The sequence below is a fragment of the Bidens hawaiensis genome, unplaced genomic scaffold, assembly GCF_021521415.1.
Source record: "Bidens hawaiensis isolate Kalapana, Puna unplaced genomic scaffold, B.hawaiensis_p1.1 tig00005162_1, whole genome shotgun sequence".
NCBI lineage: Eukaryota > Viridiplantae > Streptophyta > Magnoliopsida > Asterales > Asteraceae > Bidens > Bidens hawaiensis.
In genome coordinates, this window is record NW_027491330.1 from 507,551 (window position 1) to 529,286 (window position 21,736).

At 40.6% G+C, this 21,736-nt stretch overlaps 1 protein-coding gene across 2 annotated transcripts; it reads left to right on the forward strand.

Moving 5' to 3' along the window:
* The first annotated feature begins 1,118 nt into the window (after positions 1 to 1,118).
* LOC143629151 (uncharacterized) lies at positions 1,119 to 15,633 on the forward strand. 2 transcript variants are annotated; one of them, XM_077098503.1, is made up of 5 exons: positions 1,119 to 1,166; positions 6,460 to 6,948; positions 7,117 to 7,266; positions 14,197 to 14,795; positions 14,971 to 15,633. In XM_077098503.1, exons 4-5 carry the CDS (start codon positions 14,343 to 14,345, stop codon positions 15,598 to 15,600), a joined length of 1,083 nt encoding a protein of 360 aa, XP_076954618.1. In that variant the 5' UTR covers positions 1,119 to 1,166; positions 6,460 to 6,948; positions 7,117 to 7,266; positions 14,197 to 14,342; the 3' UTR covers positions 15,601 to 15,633. The 2 variants fall into 2 exon arrangements, with proteins under 2 accessions (XP_076954618.1, XP_076954619.1); XM_077098504.1 differs by lacking the exons at positions 1,119 to 1,166; positions 6,460 to 6,948; positions 7,117 to 7,266 and adding an exon at positions 12,595 to 12,762.
* The last annotated feature ends 6,103 nt before the right edge of the window (positions 15,634 to 21,736 follow it).

Consider the following 21,736-nt stretch of genomic DNA (forward strand, 5'->3'; position numbering starts at 1 on the left):
ATGCAATAAATTAAAAATATAACTTAATTACATGCGTTGGAGTTGCGTAGAAAAATAAAAACAAAAACTATTTAGATGTGTGAGAAATGCGAAGGAAAATATAACAAAATTAAAAAAGATAATATGAAGATTGTGTCCGAAATGCGTAAGAAAGTATATCAAAATAACGTAAGAAATGCGTAAGAAAGTGAAAACAAATGTTTTAATTATATGTGTTGGAAACTTCCAACGACATATTTTTGTAGGTAATGTGTTGGAAATGCGTAGAAAAATATTTCCCACGAGCCTTTTTCCCACAAACCCATTTTTGTTGGAAATGCGTTGGAAACGATGGTTTCCGACACATTTCCAACGGAAAATGAAGTAGGAAATCGACCAATTTTCTAGTAGTACCCGGGGGTTTCCGGGCTGTTCAAAAATAAATGGACAACGAAGGATTAATATAACGGCAAGTGGTTGTTTATTATCACTAGGTACGACTTCTCTGTTGTAATAAAATAACCCAAGTGGTCTTAATGTCAACTTGTATAGATGTGAATATATATATTTATTTCAATAGATATATAACAACTTGTTTAGATGCGAATATAAATTTATTTCAATAAATATATAACAAATTGCCGTTCCGAAAAAAAAGGACTAATTAATATAAAGACATATTTCCACCGGTAGAAGAATATATAATAATGAAAAGTAATACATTTAATAATTAAACGAAATACAACAAACAATACATATATTATACATTTTTTGCAGGCAGACGTTTTACAGTACTAGTAATGTTTAGAACAATTGAAGTATCTATTTAGTTATTTTGTTCAAATTAGTATTGGTTTTAAATTGTGATAACTAATATGGAAATAAGTATTTATTAGTGAGTATACATATTTAAATTAGTACGAGTTTTACAATGTAAGCGTTATTCCACTTGTATGAACACGAATTTTATAAGTCTAACAAACACCAGAAAAAAATTAATAAATTTTGAAGGTGTTATAATTTGTTTATTTTAAAAATGAGGCTTGACTTGGTCGCTTGTTTTTATGTTAAGCAGCAAATATGGTGCATAGATACATATCTATCATCAAACATTGGTCTAACACATCTAGTCTCTTAATAACAATCCATTATAATGGCTAGCTCAAGCAGCAACTCCAACAAGAAAGGTACAAAAACAAAAACCAACTTTCATTCTTTTGAAATTACATTTCATAATTATTGGTCTACGTACCAATAATGCGTGTTTGTTTGTATAATAATCCATCCACAGGGTTGCAACAATATCCACACCCTTCTCACGTGAATGCGGCTAGCTTTGTGTCGATAGAGCTCTGCGGCATGTCTAATTATGTGTCATGGAAGAGACAGATGCGGAACCTCATATTAAGCCATGATATGTTGGGTTTTATCGATGGCTCGATAAAGCAACCTCAGGAATTTATTGATGGTTCCAATACCAAGTATCTGGAGTGGGAAAGGTCGGATGCCCTAGTGCAAGGATGGATCTTTGGTTCGTTGAGTGAAGGTGTGATGAAAACTGTTGTTGATCAATCCACAGCTGCCTATGTTTGGGATTACCTAAACGAAATATCAACCTCAAAGAAATAGCGACATCTGCTACATTAACACCATCAGCATAAAAGGTATGGCTCAATTATATATATAGACCATGGCAAATTACACCACTACTGCTGTCAGTAATATTTATTCCCTGTTATTAATGGTTCTTGTTTCTTGCTAATTTTTTTTCATGAATGTTCATATGTGAAGAAACGTGGATCGGCTCACTGGTAGACGATCAATTTTCCTCGGGTATGAGTATGCTATATCACCGATGGTTCTCCGGAGTATGAATTCTTCCACCTACAAAACGAGCAGCACCGTGAACTTACCCCTCAGAAAGGGACAGAGGGGTCCTCTTTGGGGTAACCCTCCGGTGTGAGAATAAGAGATTGTAGGAGAAGATAATAATAATCTGAGAGTGAGTAAGGATTTTGAGTATATTTTCTTGCTTACCTCCCCTTGTGGAGGTGGTGTGGTATTTATAGTGCTAGGGTTTCCAATGATTGGGCTCAGATCCCATTAGGGCCTTTTTTGCCTCCTCCTATTGCTTCGCGCCACGTGTCCTTAGGACACCTGGTGCTTTTTCATTGATTATTCTCTGACCAAGGTATTTCACCTGACCCATGTGCAATCACGTGGTAGCACATGGGTTTTGCTGAGTTGTCCACCTTTCATTGGCAGCTGTCAACATCAGCATATTCTTTATTCCTTAAAGGATACCTTCTGGAAGGTTGTTTGATGAGCACAATCAGGGTTGTCCTTATCCTGATTTGGATAAGGACGAGGTTGATTATGTGCATGTGTGATATACGCCTATCCTGAGGATGCGCGAGGTCTTCTCTTTATTCTCACGCGTAGATGTGATATGCGCAAGCATATGTAATATGCGTGAGCATATGTGATATGCGCCACACGCAGATGCGCCACGCGCAGATGTGATATGCGTGAGCATATATGATGCGTGAGCATATGTGAGATGCGCCACGCGCAGATGTGATATGCGTGAGCATATATGGTGCGTGAGCATGTGATACGCGTGAGCATATGTGATGCGTGAGCATATGTGATGCGTGAGCATATGTGATATGCGCCATGCGCATAGGTTTTGGCTTTGTGCCTTCATGACGCCTTGATTTCAAGCCTCTTGTCTATATCTTGTGGGTTGACCCGCCCCGCTCGATGTTAAGGCGGGTGCATACCTCTTCAAGCCCCCCCCCAGTCTAATGTGTGTCTTGTCTCGCGCGAGCGAGGTAAGATAGATATTAGACTTAATAGTTTGCTCTTTTAATAGGGTTTGTCTTTTCTTTTTTATTTCTCATCGTTGCGCGAAATTCTATCCTTTTGGTTGAAATGAATCGTCCATGTACGTGGTTGGTTGGTGCTGACATGCGTCAGAGATGGAGACATGTGTCAGACTTTTCGTGTGCTCGAGGTGCTACAGTTGCCTTTCATGTCTCCTCACACAGTGTCAGGAACACGTGTCGCGCTCGTGTTGGCCTGCACCTGCGAGTGGGGGCGCGTGAACTCTGATCAGTATCTGTTTCGTTCCCTTTCATGTCCCCTCACACAGTGTCAGGAACACGTGTCGCGCTCGTGTTGGCCTGCACCTGCGAGTGGGGGCGCGTGAACTCTAATCAATACCTGTTTCTTTCTCTCTCCTGGGCCTATAAAAGCAAGCCTTTTGAGTTGTTATTCTTCATCTTCATTGTTATTTCAGAGCTTTTTCTTTCCTTCCCTTTTCATTCCGATTAAGAGCTTGTCTTTTGCTTTCAGACTTCCGTTCTTGAAGTAACCGCTGTTTGATTCACAGTTGTATGTCTGATAACCCAGACACCACAATCTCCCCCAGCAAACGCCGTGTAAAATCATTAGTCATGTCCACTTTGAAGAAGACCGGCAAGGGAAAACGGGCTGCCGAGGCCTCGTCGGAGGAGGTGGGGAAGGGCAAAACAGTGAAAAGATGGGATGAGATTCCCTGCAAACTGAAACGGTCTGATTTCGACAGTCTCATCGCCTCTCAGGGTTTTCTCCCTGAGTACGGCTGTATGCTCCCGGCGGCCGGGCAAACGGCGGCAGATCCGCCCACCGGCTATATCTCCTTATACTGCCATTTTTTCACTCACTGTAACCTTCGTCTCCCGATGACAAGGTTTATGGGTGCGCTGCTTCAGTTTCATGGGATTCACATATCCCAAGTCCATCCTTGTGGACTTGTGCGCATGACTCATTTTGAGTTCATGTGCAAAGCTCAGCGCGAGGAGCCCACCCCTCGGCGCTTTCAATATTTTTACAAGCCAAAAATCCAAGATTCTTGGTTCTCATTCATTCCTCGCAATCAGAAGGTTAAGTGCTGCACTGTTTCCTTCAAAAGCCTTCATGACTGGTCTGAGAAATTTTTTTATATTAAGGCTGGTGTGATTCCCATCCGCATGACCATGCGCGCGATCACTTCTGCGCCCGCGGATGAGAATGTTCTTAAGAACCCAACTGGCGCGTGGGTTAATAAGTTGACTGCTGAACCATCCCCCGCCAAGAATATTTGCGAGGAGGTGCTGGTGGGGGTTGGTATGAGCAGGAGGTGGACCGACAGCGCGACTGAGCCTGTCATTCAAGTTGATGGCTTATGTGAGTTATTAGCTCATTGTATTATTTCTGCGCGAATATAATTTGTTTTACTGATATCATTTGTCTTGTATTATGCAGTCAGCAAGGAATACGTCCACGCCGCCTATGATGAGCATATGGAGGGTGGCTCTGTCGCGCTGGGCGCTGGGGAAGTTGCTTTCCCCGATCGCTTCGATGATATGTTCATCCCTGTTGATTTGGGATTTTGCTTTGACAGCGATGCGCCTGGTAAGCCCTTTGTACTTATGCTTATGCCTTTAGAATACCAAATTTGGTTAACATTTCTGTTGCACGTATTGTAGATGCGCTCGAGAACTATGAGCTGGAGCTCGCGGAAGAAGAGGTGGAGGAAGAAGCTGAGGCGCCACAACTCAAGCGCAAAGCTAAAGGCAAAACTGGCGCAGGGGCCAGTAAAAAACAGAAGAAAAATGATGCCCCTGTTGCTCAGGATCCTCCTACTCAAGCGAAGGGACTTGAGAAAACCAAGGGGTTTACCTCCAAGTTTTCTTTGTCTTCTTTGCCTCGAGGTGTGGGCAGTCCTCCTGTCCACACGAGGTATGGTGCCGCCACCTCATCTCTTCGCGCGGCGGACAAGGGAAGCGGCGCTGCGCCTGCTGTTTCCTCTTCTCCAACAGGTATACTTTGTTTATATTTTGTGGTTTTATGAGCGTGAATCCGATAGAGTTATTAATGAATCTTTGCTCACTCAAATGTTTGTAGAGCCGGCGACCTTGGTGGATCAACCTCAGGCGCAGCAAGGTACCGAGGCTGCGCCGAAGGTTGCTTTGAAGTCCCCTGTTTTACCCTCGAAAAGGGGGAAAATGAACTTCATGGCGATGTTCAACTCGCGGACGGCGGTGCGCCAAGGTATATATTGCGCTTTAATTTTCTGACTTTTTCCTTTAGATCAAGTCATGAATCATTTCTCTTTGGTTTTTTCATAGGAATTATAGCTGGCACACAAGCTGCTGGCGGCACTGCTGGCGCCGGCGCCGTTAGTTCTGCTCCTGCTCCGACAAGCACTGAATCTCCTCTTATTGGGATTACTAAGGAGCAGGAGACTATTTTACGCGCTGATCTAGCGGCGTCGAGACCTCCCTCACCTCCTCCTGCGTGCAGCCCTCCTCGCGAGACTGGTTTTGATTTTTCCAAGTCGCAGGAGAAAAGGCCTGTTACAGAGGATGATGAGGAGGTCAATTTTGAAGACTCCGATGGCGGCCGCGCAAGCCCTGTAGCGCCACGAGATTTCGTGGCGCAGCCTTCTCATGGGGCTGGCGCTGACTTTTCTGCTTGCTCTCCGCAGGTATAAGTTCGTTTTGCTCCGCTGTACGGACTTCCATATTAGTGTTTAGATGACTAAAACGTTGCTTTGGCGTTGCTTTGTGTTTGCAGGAAGCCGATCACATATACCGCCCGAGATGGAATATTACTGAGGATAGGTCATTTCAATCCATGGGTGTGTGTGAAGACTTTTGGGCTCACTCTGTGCCTCCAGCTGAAAGGAGGTTTCAGGAGGACCGCGCCCGCGTGGACTTGCTCAACGACCATCTTTTTGCTGGGTCTGCGTTCTTTGCTGCCTCCCAAGAGCTTCGCTATGATTATGTGAAAGTGCGTGATGCTCTTGCGGAGGCCAAGCAAGAGGCTAAGGTTTCTGCTTGGAATCTTTCTGACGCTCGAGAGAGAGCTGAGAAACTCCAAGCAGAACTCAGCGAGAACCGAGCAAGTGCCAACGCTGCCTTTGTGAAGCGCGGGCATGAGCTGCAGGCTGCGCGGGAGAAGCTGCAGGCGGCAGAGGCGGATGCAGCCAAGTACGCGCGGCGAGCGCGCGATTTGGAGTTAGAGGCAGAGGCGCGTGATCAAACTCTTGTGCAGGCTATCACTGACAAATCTTTATTAGAGAGTGAGGTTGCGCGCCTGAAGAAAGAGCTCGAAGCTGCGCGGGCAGAAAAGGATGAAGCCCTGGCGACAGCAGCGTCTAACAGAGAAGAGCTCGATGCTGCGCGAGCGGAAAGGAATGAGGCCTTGGCGGCAGCAGCGTCCGACAGAGAAGAGCTAAAACAGACCAAGGAAACTGTTGAGTTGTTAAACTCTCAGATTCCTGCTCTTGAGACGTCTGTTTCTTCCCTCGCGCAGGATCGCCAATGGCTAGTCTCACAGGGTATGACTCGTTGCGCTTATGCGATGAAATACTCAGACGAGTTTCAGACCCTTGTGATGGATTGCAACGCTGCGTCGCGCTTGGTGGGTCGAGCTGAAGGGTTTAAGGAATAGAATTCGACCAGTACATCCCGCTACGCAGAGCTATTAAACAAGGAGACTGGAAGCAAGCTCAAGAATTTTTCAACCGGGACAAAGATGCATTGACCGCTGAACTCAATAATGACGGACGCACAACCCTTCATTTTGCAATCAGAGATCTTAAAAATATTCCGTTTCTTGAGAATCTCCTCAATCAGATAAATCCAGAGTTACTTCCAACTGTTAACAGTTACGGCAATAATGTGTTGCATTATGCTATAACTGTTAACAACAGCCACGCAGTATAGAAGTTGGTGGAGAAAAACCCACGTTTATTATTCCATCCTTATGATGCTTCGCCTCTCGAATATGCTACTTTGTGGTCAGACAGGACCACTTGTCTTTATTTAGTTCGAAAGTGCAAAGAACATATTAACCTCATCAAGGAGGGAGACCAGAATCCCTTTGAGGGACCTTATGGTCATGTAATTCTCGATCTTGCAATCACGTTCGGGTATATTGGTGAGCTATTTTATCCATGTAACATATATAGTAGATTTAAGTTAACACGTATCTAGCATATATACTACTATATTCTCCAATTATTTTGTTTTGATAAATAAACCAAGCCTCAAATAAATTTAAAAAATTATACTAAATTTATTTTGGTATTCTAAACTCTACTTGTAGATGTTGCATATGAGTTGCTAAAGGACTACCCTAAATTGGTTGGAGACAGTCACTATCATTTTGGGAGTATCTTACATTCTTTTGCACAAAAGTCGGACGCATATCCAAGTGCCAAAAGATACAACTTCTACCAAAAATTTGTTTATTCTCGTAAGTTTCTTCAGTCGCTCTATATTCAATTTTTTTATATCGGATATAGATTCTCAAACCAAAATTGAAGGTTAATCTTGAATTATTAATTAAGTTAAGGGTTTAGTTTGTAACGTTTTATTTTAGTTATTTGAATTATAATAGATTTATGAAAGGTTTCGTCTTAGAGGGAAAATATAGTACTTGTCTGGAATATCAAGTTTAGTAGATTTATAAATATGGGTCTAGGTTATTGTTACTTTTGTGTGTGTGTTTATGTGTGTCAAAAGAAATATCTTTCTTTGTATGTTCATGAAGTTCGTTTGATTATATGAAAAGAGTCAAGGGTTATCATCTCAATTATCACGTGTTCGTTTGAACTGATTGTTTAATTTGTCATACATATATACATATATATATATATATAGGATCAGGATCATAAGAAAACCTTTTTGAATTTGAGAACCATTTTGGATAACAAAAAACTCAAAAATAAAAAAAAAACAAAAAAATGAAAAAAAGTAAAAAAATCAAAATTCTTATTTTAACATCCCGGTTTCTTAAAAAATAAAAAAAAATAAAAAAAACTCGGTTTAGCCAAATTATATACACATATGTATAATATATACATATATGTACATTTACATGTTTTTTTATACACGTGTGTATAGTTTAAGATAAATGATACTGTACATATGTGTATATTACGTAACTAGAGATTAAATAAAATTATACATATGTGTATAATACAACGTTTTTTTATTATTTTTTTAATTTTTTTTATTTTTTTAATGAAACCGGAATGAAATATAAGAATTTTGGTTTTTTTACTTTTTTAAATTTTTTTTTATTTTTTGTTTTATGATTTTTTAAAATTTTTTTAAAGGTGTTTTTAGTGGTCTAAAATGGTTCTCAAAGTTCTCAATTTGCAAAGGATTCTCTTAGGATCCTTACCCTAATATATATATATATATATATATATATATATATATAAGGTGAGATCCTAAGAAAACTTTTTGAAATTGGAACTTTGAGAACCGTTTTGGGTCACAAAAAAATCCTTTAAGAAGTTATTAAAAAATTATAAAAATCAAAAAAATCAAAAAGTTTTAAAAGTAAATAAACCACTAATTTTTATTTTTCATCCCGATTTCATAAAAAAACTAATTATTTACATAATGTACACATATGTACATTACCATTTATTTTAATTGTATACATGTGCATAACGAATAATATGTATAAAATTAAAAAAATACATATATGTATAATTTTGCTCAACCGAAATTTTTTTATGAAACCGGGATGAAAATAAAAAATTTTGGTTCTTTTAATTTTTTTATTTTCACGTTTTTTTATAATTTTTTTGTTTTTCTTGAAAAGAAAATTTTTTTGTTCTAAAATGGTTCTCACATGATCCTAACCTTATATATATATATATATATATATATATATAGGATCAGGATAATGAGATAACTCTTTTGAAATTGAGAACTATGAGAACCATTTTGAACTACAAAAAACCCAAAAATAAAAAAAAATCATAAAATAAAAAAAAACACAAAAATCAAAAAAGTAAAAAAACCAAAATTCTTATTTTATCATCCCGGTTTCATAAAAAAAACTCGGTTTAGTTAAATTATATACACATATGTATAATATATACATATATATACATTTACATGTTTTTTGTATACACATATGTATAATTTAAGATAAATGATATTGTACATATGGGTATATTACGTAACTAAAGATTATATAAAATTATACATATGTGTATAATACGACGTTTTTTTAAATGAAACCGGAATGAAATATAAGAATTTTGATTTTTTTTTTACTTTTTTAAAATTTTTGTTATTTTTTGTTTTATGATTTTTTAAAGGTGTTTTTAGCGGTCCAAAATGGTTCTCAAAGTTCTCAATTTGCAAAAGGTTCTCTTAGGATCCTTACCATATATATATATATGTATGTGTGTGTGTGAGAGAGAGAGAGAGAGAGAGAGAGAGTTATCCTAAAAGTAAGTAGTTTCATAAGAAAACTAAAAATAAATCATAGTCATTGGATCATGTTAAACAATTGTTGAGATTTAAAATTACCATAAACTGACAACAATTTGTAATGCCACATGTCACAAATCTGTTGGCTCTTACCATTCTTTAGAAACTCTTTATTTTTATTTGAAAACAAATTAGATACATTTTATCCTTAAAATGAAAACATTGAGAACCAACTTGCTGTTATTATTAGGTTTATTTTTATAAGTGTTTGATGTTATTTTTTGTTCGTATTTGCTAGTTTTCAATTATGAGACGTTATAAGTATTTGTTCCTTTATATTTTGTTGTTGTTATTATATTTGTATTCTTTTGTTGTTATAAGTACTATTTGCTGGTATTTACTGTTATTATTTTGTTCTTGATTTTGATTATTTATTGTATTTTTAGGTACTTTTCTTTGTTGTTATAAATCATTGTTTATGTAGAGTGGCATTGTTTCTTACGCTCTTATTTTTTTTAAATTTATATTATTTCCTACGCTCTCAAATTAAGATTAAAATGCACATGAACCTTCCCCTATATATATATATATGGTTTGAACCAAATATAAATGAAATTAATGTGCTAAACGTGAGAATCAAGTAGAGTAAATATATATACATGTAGAGTAATTATGTAATTACATCATAGAATAATTACATAATTAATCTACTACTTGATTATCACGTTTAATACGTTAATTTCATTTGTACATTAACTTTCTCTCTCTCACACACACATGTATATATATATATATATGAATAATTGAATATGCTCTTGATTTTGATTCGTGAGTTTGGTTTACATTTTGTCGTGATTCCAAAATTTCGAGAAAAAGGTATGTAGCCGCCTCTGAAGTTGTTCGTCAAATTGTCAATAGTTTGTTTGACCCAATTACAAATTTTGTCCTTTAAAAAAAGCCAAATTACGGTTCGTGTCCTTTTTTTAGTTTCCTTGCAGACGGTGTACTTTAAACATTTTTTTCCTACAAGTTTTGTCCTTTACGCTAAGTGGGTTAGAAAAAGTCAGTTAAATACCCTCACGTGAGGCGCATGTGAGGGTATATTGGTCTTTTCAACGAGATGGTTCAAATATATTATTGTAAAAAAAATAATATATATTAAAGATATATTTTCTCTCTCTCTTCTCGTCTTCTTTCTCGCTCTCTACTCTTTCTACTCCTCTCACTTGTACAGTACCCAAATTTTGAAGATACCGAGCTTGTGGATGAGTTTGATTTGATCAATCGGCGGCTGTTCTTCAACCATTGTGATCGGATATTGGATTAGATGAAGATGAAGTTAGGGTTTAAGGCCATGACTCAGATCCACCACCACCACGATTTTCCGGCGATAAAGGAAACCGCCGTGGGTAATCAGTGGTCTTGAGAGTGGATATAGGGTTCCGACGATAAAGGAAACCGAAAACGGCGATGCAGCCACATGATAACATGTGACGTAACCCAGATCTGAGTGCCGGAAAGGGAATTGTGATTGGCGTTGTCATGGGAATCCAGATCTTGTGTCGTCGTTGTTAAGTGTGGTTGTAGCGGCGGTTGTTAAGTCTATGACAATGGTGACGGTGGGTGTAGGGTTTAGATTTGGGGATGAGGATGTTGGTAAGTGTGGTGATGAACCAGTGGGCCTGACGGTGGGGGCAGGTGGGGGTGATGATGGCTGATGGTAAGTAGGAGGCGGCGGCGGAGATTAGTCGATCGATGAACATGAGTTGTGTTGTAAGAGGACAGAGATTGGGTGGACAGTGGTGGAATGGTGGTTTCAGATCTGCTTTGTGCTCTCCGGAAAATCAAGATCTCTGGCTCGCTGGTAGTGGTTGCCGGAGGTTGGATGGGGGCAGGTGTGGGGGTGGTGGTGGTGGGTTATTAAGAAAGAAAAAGAAATAGGGAGAGAGAGTAGAGTTTGATAGAAGAGAAAGAAAGAGTTTTTATCTTTTTTTATTATGTATAGACGAAAAGACAAAAATGCCCTCACATGTGCCTCACGTGATGGGATTTAACTGACTTTTTCTAACCCAGTTAGCGTAAAGGACAAAACTTGTAGGAAAAAAATGTTTAAAGTACACCGCCTGCAAGGAAACTAAAAAAAGGACACGAACCGTAGTTTGGCTTTTTTTAAAGGACAAAATTTGTAATTGGGTCAATTTGTTTCGGTAACTCGGTAAGTGATATAGGGATTCGGGCCTTTCAAAGAAAGTACAGTTAAAGGTTATTTTATATTTTTGTTGGTACTTGTTATTATTGCACGTGTATATCACAACAAACGAAGTGAATAAAAAAATTCATTTGCATTACCAAGATCACAAGACTCTTGCTATTTGTTTTTTTTTTCCGGGGTTGTTTGTAATATCATTCTTCCTCCCTATATGAAACAATGGCGTCCAGGGCTAATTAATCGTCATTGAGATGGTAGACCTATATTTTGTCCGGTCAAACAGATCCGATGATATGGAATGCCATGTTAGAATCTTTGCCTAGTTGTCACCACCTAGCTATTTTCCTCTTTTTCTAAACCATGCAAACAACAATAAAATTTATGGGTAGACCCGTAACCAAACTGAACCGTTCTAAAGTTCGTTTATTTAGTAAATAAACGAACGTGAACAAAAAATTTTCATTCGTTTAATTTCATTTATGTTCATAAACGTTCGATTATGTTCTTTATGTCTGCTTATTTATGTTCATTTATATATTAATGGAAAATAATTATATTTTATCTGGATCAGTCATCAAAGGTTGTATATTTGTTAACTCCTGTTCATTTAAGTGTTTTCATTTATGTTTGTTTTTGTTCATTTACATTTGTTCATTTATGTTCGTTTATCTTCGTTCAGTTATGCTCGTTTAGATTTTAAACAAACAAACATAAACGAACATGAATATAAATATATGTTCATTTAAGTGTTTGTGTCCGTTTAAAGTTAAATGAAAGAACACGAATGTATATGCCCTTGTTCGTGTTCCTTTGATTCGTTTACATACTTTTATTATTCACATAGATGAATATATTGGTCTCAGTTTCTAAGCTCTACAGATTTTATTTGTGTTCGTTTGTGTTCGTGAACACATTCATTTCCTTAATGAATGAACACGAACATACAATCTCGTTCTGGTAAGTGTTCATGAACAAGTTATTTCCTTAACGAACGAACATGAACACGGCCTTGTTCGTGTTCGTTCGGTTCGTTTACAACCATAAATGGGTCTAGAACTAATTTATCCATATCCACAACTATATAAAAAATAAAATAGAAAAAAAACTGGTTTAGGAATATAATGCTGGCTTTTGAAATAATTATTAGAATGTGTATTTGCTTCACCATCTTATTAGCATTTTATTTTCATTTTGAAGGTGTTCGGCAAATAATTGCAGCTTAGGTGACACATGTAAGTTCCCGGATATTGAGAACCAAGAGAAACAAAGTCAATCATGTCAAATGGAAGAGCTACATCTACATTGGTTTGTGCCCACAAAAGTCTGATAAAATATACCATAAAAATCCTATTTTAAATATTTTGATTTTATCGTAAACCTAGTAAAACAGTCTGGTCGGGTTGGGTAACCATTAAAACAGGTAGTGACCAGTTTGGTTTCGAGTCAAAACAGGGTTTAGAACAAATTTAATCATAAATGTCTGGTGTAATTTATTTTGCGGATATACTGATAAACTGACTCATAAGTCGTCACTATATAGCACATATGTTGTCGTGTCATGGTTCTTGTTATGACATGCCATCACCATAAAGGTTTGTCACCATTGGTGGCAAAAGTTGGCACACCAACCCACTAAATTACCCTAATTAAACTCGAATCTTAGCACCTATCCACTAAATTACCAAGAACCCCAAAGAGATGAGTTAAAAGAATAATCACTTGCTATGGTGTTTTAAGTTTTCTAGCTTCATTACTAACTTACGTACATGAGTCATACCTTACCAAAAAGTTAACGGTAGATCAAAAATTCAAACATGGTAACAAAGAGCCCGTCATAATTTGAGTTTTATTTTAAAGCTTGACTTATCAAAGATCCATTTTTGATTGGGTGAGATGGAGACTTAGATTGATTATGAGAGTGGGATGGGCAAGAATGAAAACATAAGCCGTGTTTTGTTATTCATGTTATCATCTACCCAATGACGATGAGATGTCATCGGTATAGGGTCAAAGAAAACGGCATTGTTATTACTTTTTATTTATTCCAGGTTATAAGAAAAGAAAAAGATATTATTTAAACAGGGGGTGATGACATGTCGCATGCATATGACCAAAGATCACGACGTTGTTCTTTCTTTTATATATTCCTGAAATATAGGAAAAGTAAGAAAGAAAAAAAATCTAAATCCATATCAATGACGTGCCTTCGCCATAGGGTTAGCCTGATAATACTGTTCCGCTTATTGTTTAATGCTATTTAAAGAAGTACAAAAGTAAATAATTAGCACATGGCAATGTCGTCGAGAAAAGTAACAAAAACTCAAAAATATGAAGAAGCATATGCTGACGACATGTTGTCGCTGTAAGTCGAATTAGACCGACGTCACCATTTAAACCCTCTTCGTCATAGCTTCCGATATTTTAGTGAGATTACACATCTATATCTCTCAACATAAAACATCGCATTCATGCTTAACTTTTAGCAAACCGAATTCAATTCCACTATAAAAAGATGATTGAAATTCACTTAACCTGTTATTTCAAGTTTTCAACACACAACTCATGGTCAAAGTTGCACTCTTTGGAAGAATATTCAAGCTACCTTTTTTTAACTATTTGAGGCGCCGTAACCGTATGTGGCCTTATTGCTTTTGCCATTAATGTTGTTGGGTTTTTATTCAAGATTATTGTAATTTTAATTCTTTATATTCATATAACATAATTTGGTTTCTTGTGTAGTCGCTAAGAAGATTTTTGTCAGATTTTGGGATGTTACACTTCTACATGGTAATTAGGACTCTAATTTCTCCTCCCATTGCAATAGTTCATAAATGAATTGTTTTAATATCCAGCAAAACACCGAATAACTTTCATGTAACTTCACAATGAAATTTTTAGTTGCCATTAATTGTCTACAGTGCCGCATCCACAAGGAAAAAGTGGAACACAGTTCATGTCTTACCATACTGAAGTTTATATGTGAGGAAGCTGGAAAGTTAGAATATGATGGTTATAAAGTTTATGAAGATGCACTTATTTTGGCCGTGGAAAATAATATTCCTGAGGTAATAGAACAGATCACCCAAGTGTTTCCAGAATCAATTCAGACCTTGAACGATAAAAGGTATACACTTTTACAACTCTCAGTAATCAACCGTTGTGAAAATGTCTACAAATTTTTGGAGCCCGAATTAACGTATAACAGTGGAATAAAATTCGTTTCCTGGCACGATTTTAACAACATTTTGCACTTGGCTGGAAAATTAGCACCTCCAGACACACTCAATATGGTTACCGGTGCAGCATTACAAATGCAAAGGGAGCTAAAGTGGTTTAAGGTGAAAATGTTGTTCCTTAATACTTGAAAAAATGAAATTACCTTGAATTTATGTGTTCAAACATATATCAACATACAGGAAGTAAGCAAACTATTGCAGACATTGCTGTTCGCTAGTCTTGAAAAAAAATGAAATTATTTTGAATTTATGTGTCGTAACATCTATCAATGTACAGAAAGTAAGCAAAATATTGCGACCAAGTGAGAGGACAAAGAAGAACGATGAAAACGAAACACCAAGTATGGTGTTTACAAGAGAACACAAGGATTTGAGACAAAAAGGTGAAGATTGGATGAAAAAAGCAGCTGATTCATATACAATCACAGCTGCACTTATTATTACAATTGTTTTTGCTGCGGCCATTACTGTGCCAGGTGGAAACAATCAGGATACCGGAAAAGCAATCTATAAAACAAATTCGAGCTTCATCATATTTATTGTCTCGGATGCAATCTCATTGTTCACATCCACCACCTCCTTGCTGTTGTTTTTATCTATCCTCACAGCACGTTATTCATATGACGACTTCCTCTACAAGTTGCCTAAGAGATTAATATTTGGCCTTGTCATGTTATTCTTATCAGTGACAACCATGTTGATAGCCTTTGGTTCAACATTATATATTATGTCTGGGCAAGAGAACCTGTGGATATTGGTCCCAATTGGGGCATTAACATGTCTTCCAATTGCTTCATTCGTGACATTGCAATTACCGCTACTTGCTAATCTCATCTCTTCAACATATGGTCATGGATACTTTCATGAAAGAAGTGAGCTTAGTTGCTTAAAGACCCATGCAGACTAATAAATGAGTCCATATCGTCGCAAGTTCCAACGTATCTGTAGGGTATGGTACTAAAACCCGGTTCTACGACCCTATATGGCCGAGGGGGTTTTGTGGAGGTAACCCTAACTGGGCTAGGCCCATTAGGGTACCATGATGGTGGCCATGAGACTCTATATAAGGAGGTCTCCACCTCCTTATCATGGGTGATGCTCAGTAAGAGCCACCACCACTTTTTGTGTCTGTGAACAAGAAATCCTCAGGATATCTTAGCAGTCGCCTCCATACCCCCGAAACCATTGCAGGTCTCGACATTGCAGGTCGCCGGCGCAGCCGCAGAAGAAGAGGAAGATCAAGACGTGGTTCGTTCATCTCGAAAATCCGTGGAAACATCGTCATGGATCAGGTAAGATTCATTTCGTGCTTCGACATTGGCGCCATCCGTGGGACAACAACGAACTGCCCTTCGATCTTCATCTCGGCTGTCAGATCTCTCCCAAGAAAAACGCAGATCTGGAAGTTTACAGAAAAAGGCTTCAAAGCTTGTTCTATTTAAAGCTCAAAAAGATCCATAGATCTAAAAAGAGGCTTCCAGATCTGGGCAAGAAGGAAAATCCGTGATTCGAATGATCAGATCTCCGAATCTGTGAATCTGTGATTCAGGATCTCCGAATCTGTGATGGTTTTAAATCTGCTTCGAATCTTCAGATCTGTCCAGATCTGATTTACAGATCTAGGTCTAGATTACAGACCTGGATTTTAGGTCTAAAGTTGCAGATCTGACTCTTAAATTGCAGATCCAGAAGTTACTAGACTTCCGCCGCCATATACGCACGCCCGGGGGTTCTCACTCCGCAGCCGTGCATGTGCCGCCGCGGAAAACACCATCTGGGTTTTGCGCAAGAGACCTCCGCCATGCACACGCACTTGCGAGTCACCACTCTATCGCCGTGCATGCGCGCATCAGGCGACGCGCCAAAACTTCAAGGTTGGGAATCCTCCTAATATCCCATATGGCTACGCGCCAAACTTCAAGGTTGGGAATCCTCCTAATATCCCATATGGCTACGCGCCAAACTTCAAGGTTGGGAATCCTCCTAATATCCCATATGGCTACGCGCCAAACTTCAAGGTTGGGAATCCTCCTAATATCCCATATGGCTACGCGCCTTCTAATATCCCATATGGCTACGCGCCAAACTTCAAGGTTGGGAATCCTCCTAATATCCCATATGGCTACGCGCCAAGGTTGGGAATCCTCCTAATATCCCATATGGCTACGCGCCAAACTTCCAGGTTGGGAATCCTCCTAATATCCCATATGGCTACGCGCCAAACTTCAAGGTTGGGAATCCTCCTAATATCCCATATGGCTACGCGCCAAAACTTCAAGGTTGGGAATCCTCCTAATATCCCATATGGCTACGCGCCAAACTTCAAGGTTGGGAATCCTCCTAATATCCCATATGGCTACGCGCCAAGGTTGGGAATCCTCCTAATATCCCATATGGCTACGCGCCAAACTTCCAGGTTGGGAATCCTCCTAATATCCCATATGGCTACGCGCCAAACTTCAAGGTTGGGAATCCTCCTAATATCCCATATGGCTACGCGCCAAAACGTCAAGGTTGGGAATCCCCCTAATATCCCATATGGCTACGCGCCAAACTGCAAGGTTGGGAATCCTCCTAAGATCCCATATGGCTACACGCCAAACTTAGGGGTGGGAATCCTCATACCATATGTTCACGCATCACATATGCTCACGCATATTACACATGCTTACGCATCACATGCTTACGCATCACATGCTCGCACATGTTACAGTCTACACGCACGCGCACGCAACATCTGCGCGTGGCACATAACACAAAACCAAAGTCTACGCGCACGTGCATGCAACATCTACACGTGGCGCGTGACATAAAGTAGCCCGTAAGTTGCCTCACGCGCAGGCTTTATTATTCACAGCTCATAAGACGCCTCGCGCGCAAGCTGTTATTCTTACAGCCCGTAAGTCGCCTCACGCGCTGGCTTTATTTTTCACAGCTCATAAGACGCCTCGCGCGCAAGCTGTTATTCTTACAGCCCGTAAGTCGCCTCACGCGCTGGCTTTATTATTCACAGCTCATAAGACGCCTCGCGCGCAAGCTGTTATTGTTCTTACAGCCCGTAAGTCGCCTCACGCGCTGGCTTTATTATTCACAGCTCATAAGACGCCTCGCGCGCAAGCTGTTATTATTCTTATGGCCCGTAAGTCGCCTCACGCGCAGGACTTTATTATTCACACAGCTCATAAGACGCCTCGCGCGCAAGCTGTTGTTATTCTTACAGCCCGTAAGTCGCCTCACGCGCTGGCTTTATTATTCACAGCTCATAAGACGCCTCGCGCGCAAGCTGTTATTCTTACAGCCCGTAAGTCGCCTCACGCGCTGGCTTTATTATTCACAGCTCATAAGACGCCTCGCGCGCAAGCTGTTATTCTTACAGCCCGTAAGTCGCCTCACGCGCTGGCTTTATTATTCACAGCTCATAAGACGCCTCGCGCGCAAGCTGTTATTGTTCTTACAGCCCGTAAGTCGCCTCACGCGCTGGCTTTATTATTCACAGCTCATAAGACGTCTCGCGCGCAAGCTGTTATTGTTCTTACAGCCCGTAAGTCGCCTCACGCGCTGGCTTTATTATTCACAGCTCATAAGACGTCTCGCGCGCAAGCTGTTATTGTTCTTACAGCCCGTAAGTCGCCTCACGCGCTGGCTTTATTATTCACAGCTCATAAGACGCCTCGCGCGCAAGCTGTTATTATTCTTATGGCCCGTAAGTCGCCTCACGCGCAGGCCTTTATTATTCACACAGCTCATAAGACGCCTCGCGCGCAAGCTGTTGTTATTCTTACAGCCCGTAAGTCGCCTCACGCGCAAGCCTTTATTATTCACACAGCTCATAAGACGCCTCGCGTGCAAGCTGTTATTCTTACAGCCCGTAAGTCGCCTTACGCGCAGGCCTTTTATTATTCTCAGCTCGTAAGACGCCTCTCGCGCGCAGGCTTTATTATTCTTATCTCGTAAGTCGCCACTCGCGCAGCCTCTATTATTATAGCTCGTAAGTCGCCTTGCGCGCCAGCTTCATTATTCTACAAGCTCGTAAGTCGCCTTGCGCGCCGCTTCATTATTCTACAAGCTCGTAAGTCGCCTCGCGCGCCAGCTTCTTTATTATTTTACAGCTTGTAAGTCGCCTTGCGCGCCAGCTTCATTATTCTACAAGCTCGTAAGTCGCCTCGCGCGCCAGCTTCTTTATTATTTTACAGCTTGTAAGCCGCCTCACGCGCCAGCTCAATTATTATTCTCAAAGCTCATAAGACGCCTCTCGCGCGCAGGCTTTTATTATTCTAAGCTCGTAAGACGCCTCTCGCGCGCAGGCATTATTATTATTTTAGCTCGTAAGTCGCTTCTCGCGCCAGCTCCATTATTATTTTAGCTCGTAAGTCGCTTCTCGCGCCAGCTCCATTATTATTATAACTCGTAAGTCGCTTCTCGCGCCAGCTCCATTATTATTATAGCTTGTAATTCGCCTCGCGCGCAGGCTTTTATTACAACATGTCACCATCATGAAGAAAGCCTCTCAAAACTCAGACAATAAAGACAAGGCCAAAGAAAAGGGAAAAAACCGCCTCACACCTTATAAAGTCCAGCGCTCCACCTAGACGCTTGCGCGCCCAGGAGCAACACTGGACTTGGGGGGGCTTGTAGGGGTATGGTACTAAAACCCGGTTCTACGACCCTATATGGCCGAGGGGGTTTTGTGGAGGTAACCCTAACTGGGCTAGGCCCATTAGGGTACCATGATGGTGGCCATGAGACTCTATATAAGGAGGTCTCCACCTCCTTATCATGGGTGATGCTCAGTAAGAGCCACCACCACTTTTTGTGTCTGTGAACAAGAAATCCTCAGGATATCTTAGCAGTCGCCTCCATACCCCCGAAACCATTGCAGGTCTCGACATTGCAGGTCGCCGGCCAGCCGCAGAAGAAGAGGAAGATCAAGACGTGGTTCGTTCATCTTGAAAATCCGTGGAAACATCGTCATGGATCAGGTAAGACCTTCCAGAAGGTATCTTTTTAAGGAATAAGAATATGCTGATGTTGACAGCTGCCAATGAAAGGTGGACAACTCAGCAAAACCCATTTGCTACCACGTGATTATAACCAATGAAAAAGCACCAGGTGTCTCAAGGACACGTGGCGCAAAGCTATAGGAGGAGGCCAAAAAGGCCCTGATTGGGTCTGAGCCCAATCATTGGAAACCCTAGCACTATAAATACCACATCAACTCCACAAGGAGAGGGACACCCAATTACACAGTATTCAGCTATATTAAGCAATACACTCCATTTTCCTTACTCTCATATTATTATCTTCTCCTACAAACTCTTATTCTCACACCGGAGGGTTACCCCAAAGAGGACCCCTCTGTCCCTTTCTGAGGGGTAAGTTTACGGTGCTGTTCATTTTGTAGGTGGAAGTTAACATGAAGCTCAATCCGAGCAAATGCACTTTCGGCGTACAGGAGGGAAAATTTCTAGGTGTAATGGTCACCAAGGATGGTTTCAAGGTGAACCCAGAAAAGGTGGAGGCCATCCTTGACATGCCCTCGCCATCCACCATGAAAGAAGTCCGGAAGCTGAATGGTAGATTGGTTTCAATCAACAGGTTCCTAGCGAACCATGCAAGCAAATCTACCCCATTTGTCAACACATTGAGGAATTGCTTAAAGAAAAGCCAATTCAAATGGACTCCTGAGGCCGAGCAAGCTTTCAGTGAGATAAAAGAATGTTTGATAAATCTGCCCGCGCTCACAGCTCCACTTCCTGGTGAAATTTTGACATTGTACCTATCAGCAGGAGAGCGCGCCATCGGCGCAGTATTGTTGGTGGATCGCAAGGGAATCCAAACGCCAATATACTATGTGAGTCGGGTGCTGACAGATCCTGAGACGCGCTACTCCATCATGGAAAAGTTAGTTTTGTCACTAACACACGCGTCGCGCAAGCTTCATAGATATTTCAATGGTCATCCCATTGAAGTTCTGACTGGTTACAACATCCAGTAAGTCTTGCGGCGCCCCGCGCTCTCGGGAAGGCTAACAAAATGGGCGCTGGAATTAGGAGAGCACACGATCGCCTATAAGCCCCGTCCAGCAATCAAGGGACAAGTCTTGGCTGATTTCATTGCAGAAGTCCCCGAAGGAAAAATTGAAGAGGCTCAGCGCGAGGTAGACCCTCCGCGAGCCAATGATGAAGAAAATGTGTGGAGATTATTCACCGACGGAGCTTCAAACAACGAAGGATCCGGCGCAGGCCTCAAGCTGGTGGATCCAGAGAATCAGGAATATACTTACGCCATCAGGTTGGACTTCAAGAGCACCAACAATGAAGCTGAGTATGAAGCCCTGCTGGCTGGCCTGCGCATCGCGCACAAATTCAGAGTTAAAAAGCTAGAGGCCCATGTTGATTCATACTTGGTAGCAGCACAGGTCAATGGCCTTTATGATGCCAAGGAGAACACCATGCCTCTGTATCTAGAGCAGGCAAAAAAGCTCATCGAGCAATTTGACTGCTTCAGAATCATTCATATTCCGCGCAGTGAAAACAAATCTGCTGACGCGCTGAGCAAGATGGCATCAACCAGCTTCGATCACTTTGGCAAAGATGTCAGGGTAGAAGTAATGAGCAACCCGTCGGTGGGAGCGAAGTCTGTCCTTGTAACTCATACAACCCCTTCATCATGGATAACTCCAGTAATGGAATTCTTGAAGGAAGGAAAAGTACCGGACGATCGCGCACAGGCGAGGAAGATAAGACACAAGTCGCAGAACTATGAACTGCTTGATGGTACATTATATCGACGCTCTTATCTTGGACCGCTCATGAAATGCCTAGATGCTGAGGAAGCAAGCTATGTGATCAGAGAGATACACGAAGGAATCTGTGGAATACATGCTGGCCCGCGCATGGTGGTTGCCAAGGCAATGAGCGCAGGTTACTATTGGCCAGGCATGTACTTGGACGCTTTAAAAGAGATCCAAAAATGCAAAGCATGTCAGAGCTATGCGCCAAACACCATGCGGCCAAAGAACAACTTGATTCCGGTGACCTCCG

Coding starts and splice junctions, on each gene's coding strand:
- LOC143629151 (XM_077098503.1), top strand. CDS start 14,343: ATGAAATTTTTAGTTGCCATTAATTGTCTACAGTGCCGCATCCACAAG. Junction 14,796..14,970: donor GGGAGCTAAAGTGGTTTAAG/GTGAAAATGTTG, acceptor ATCAATGTACAG/AAAGTAAGCAAAATATTGCG.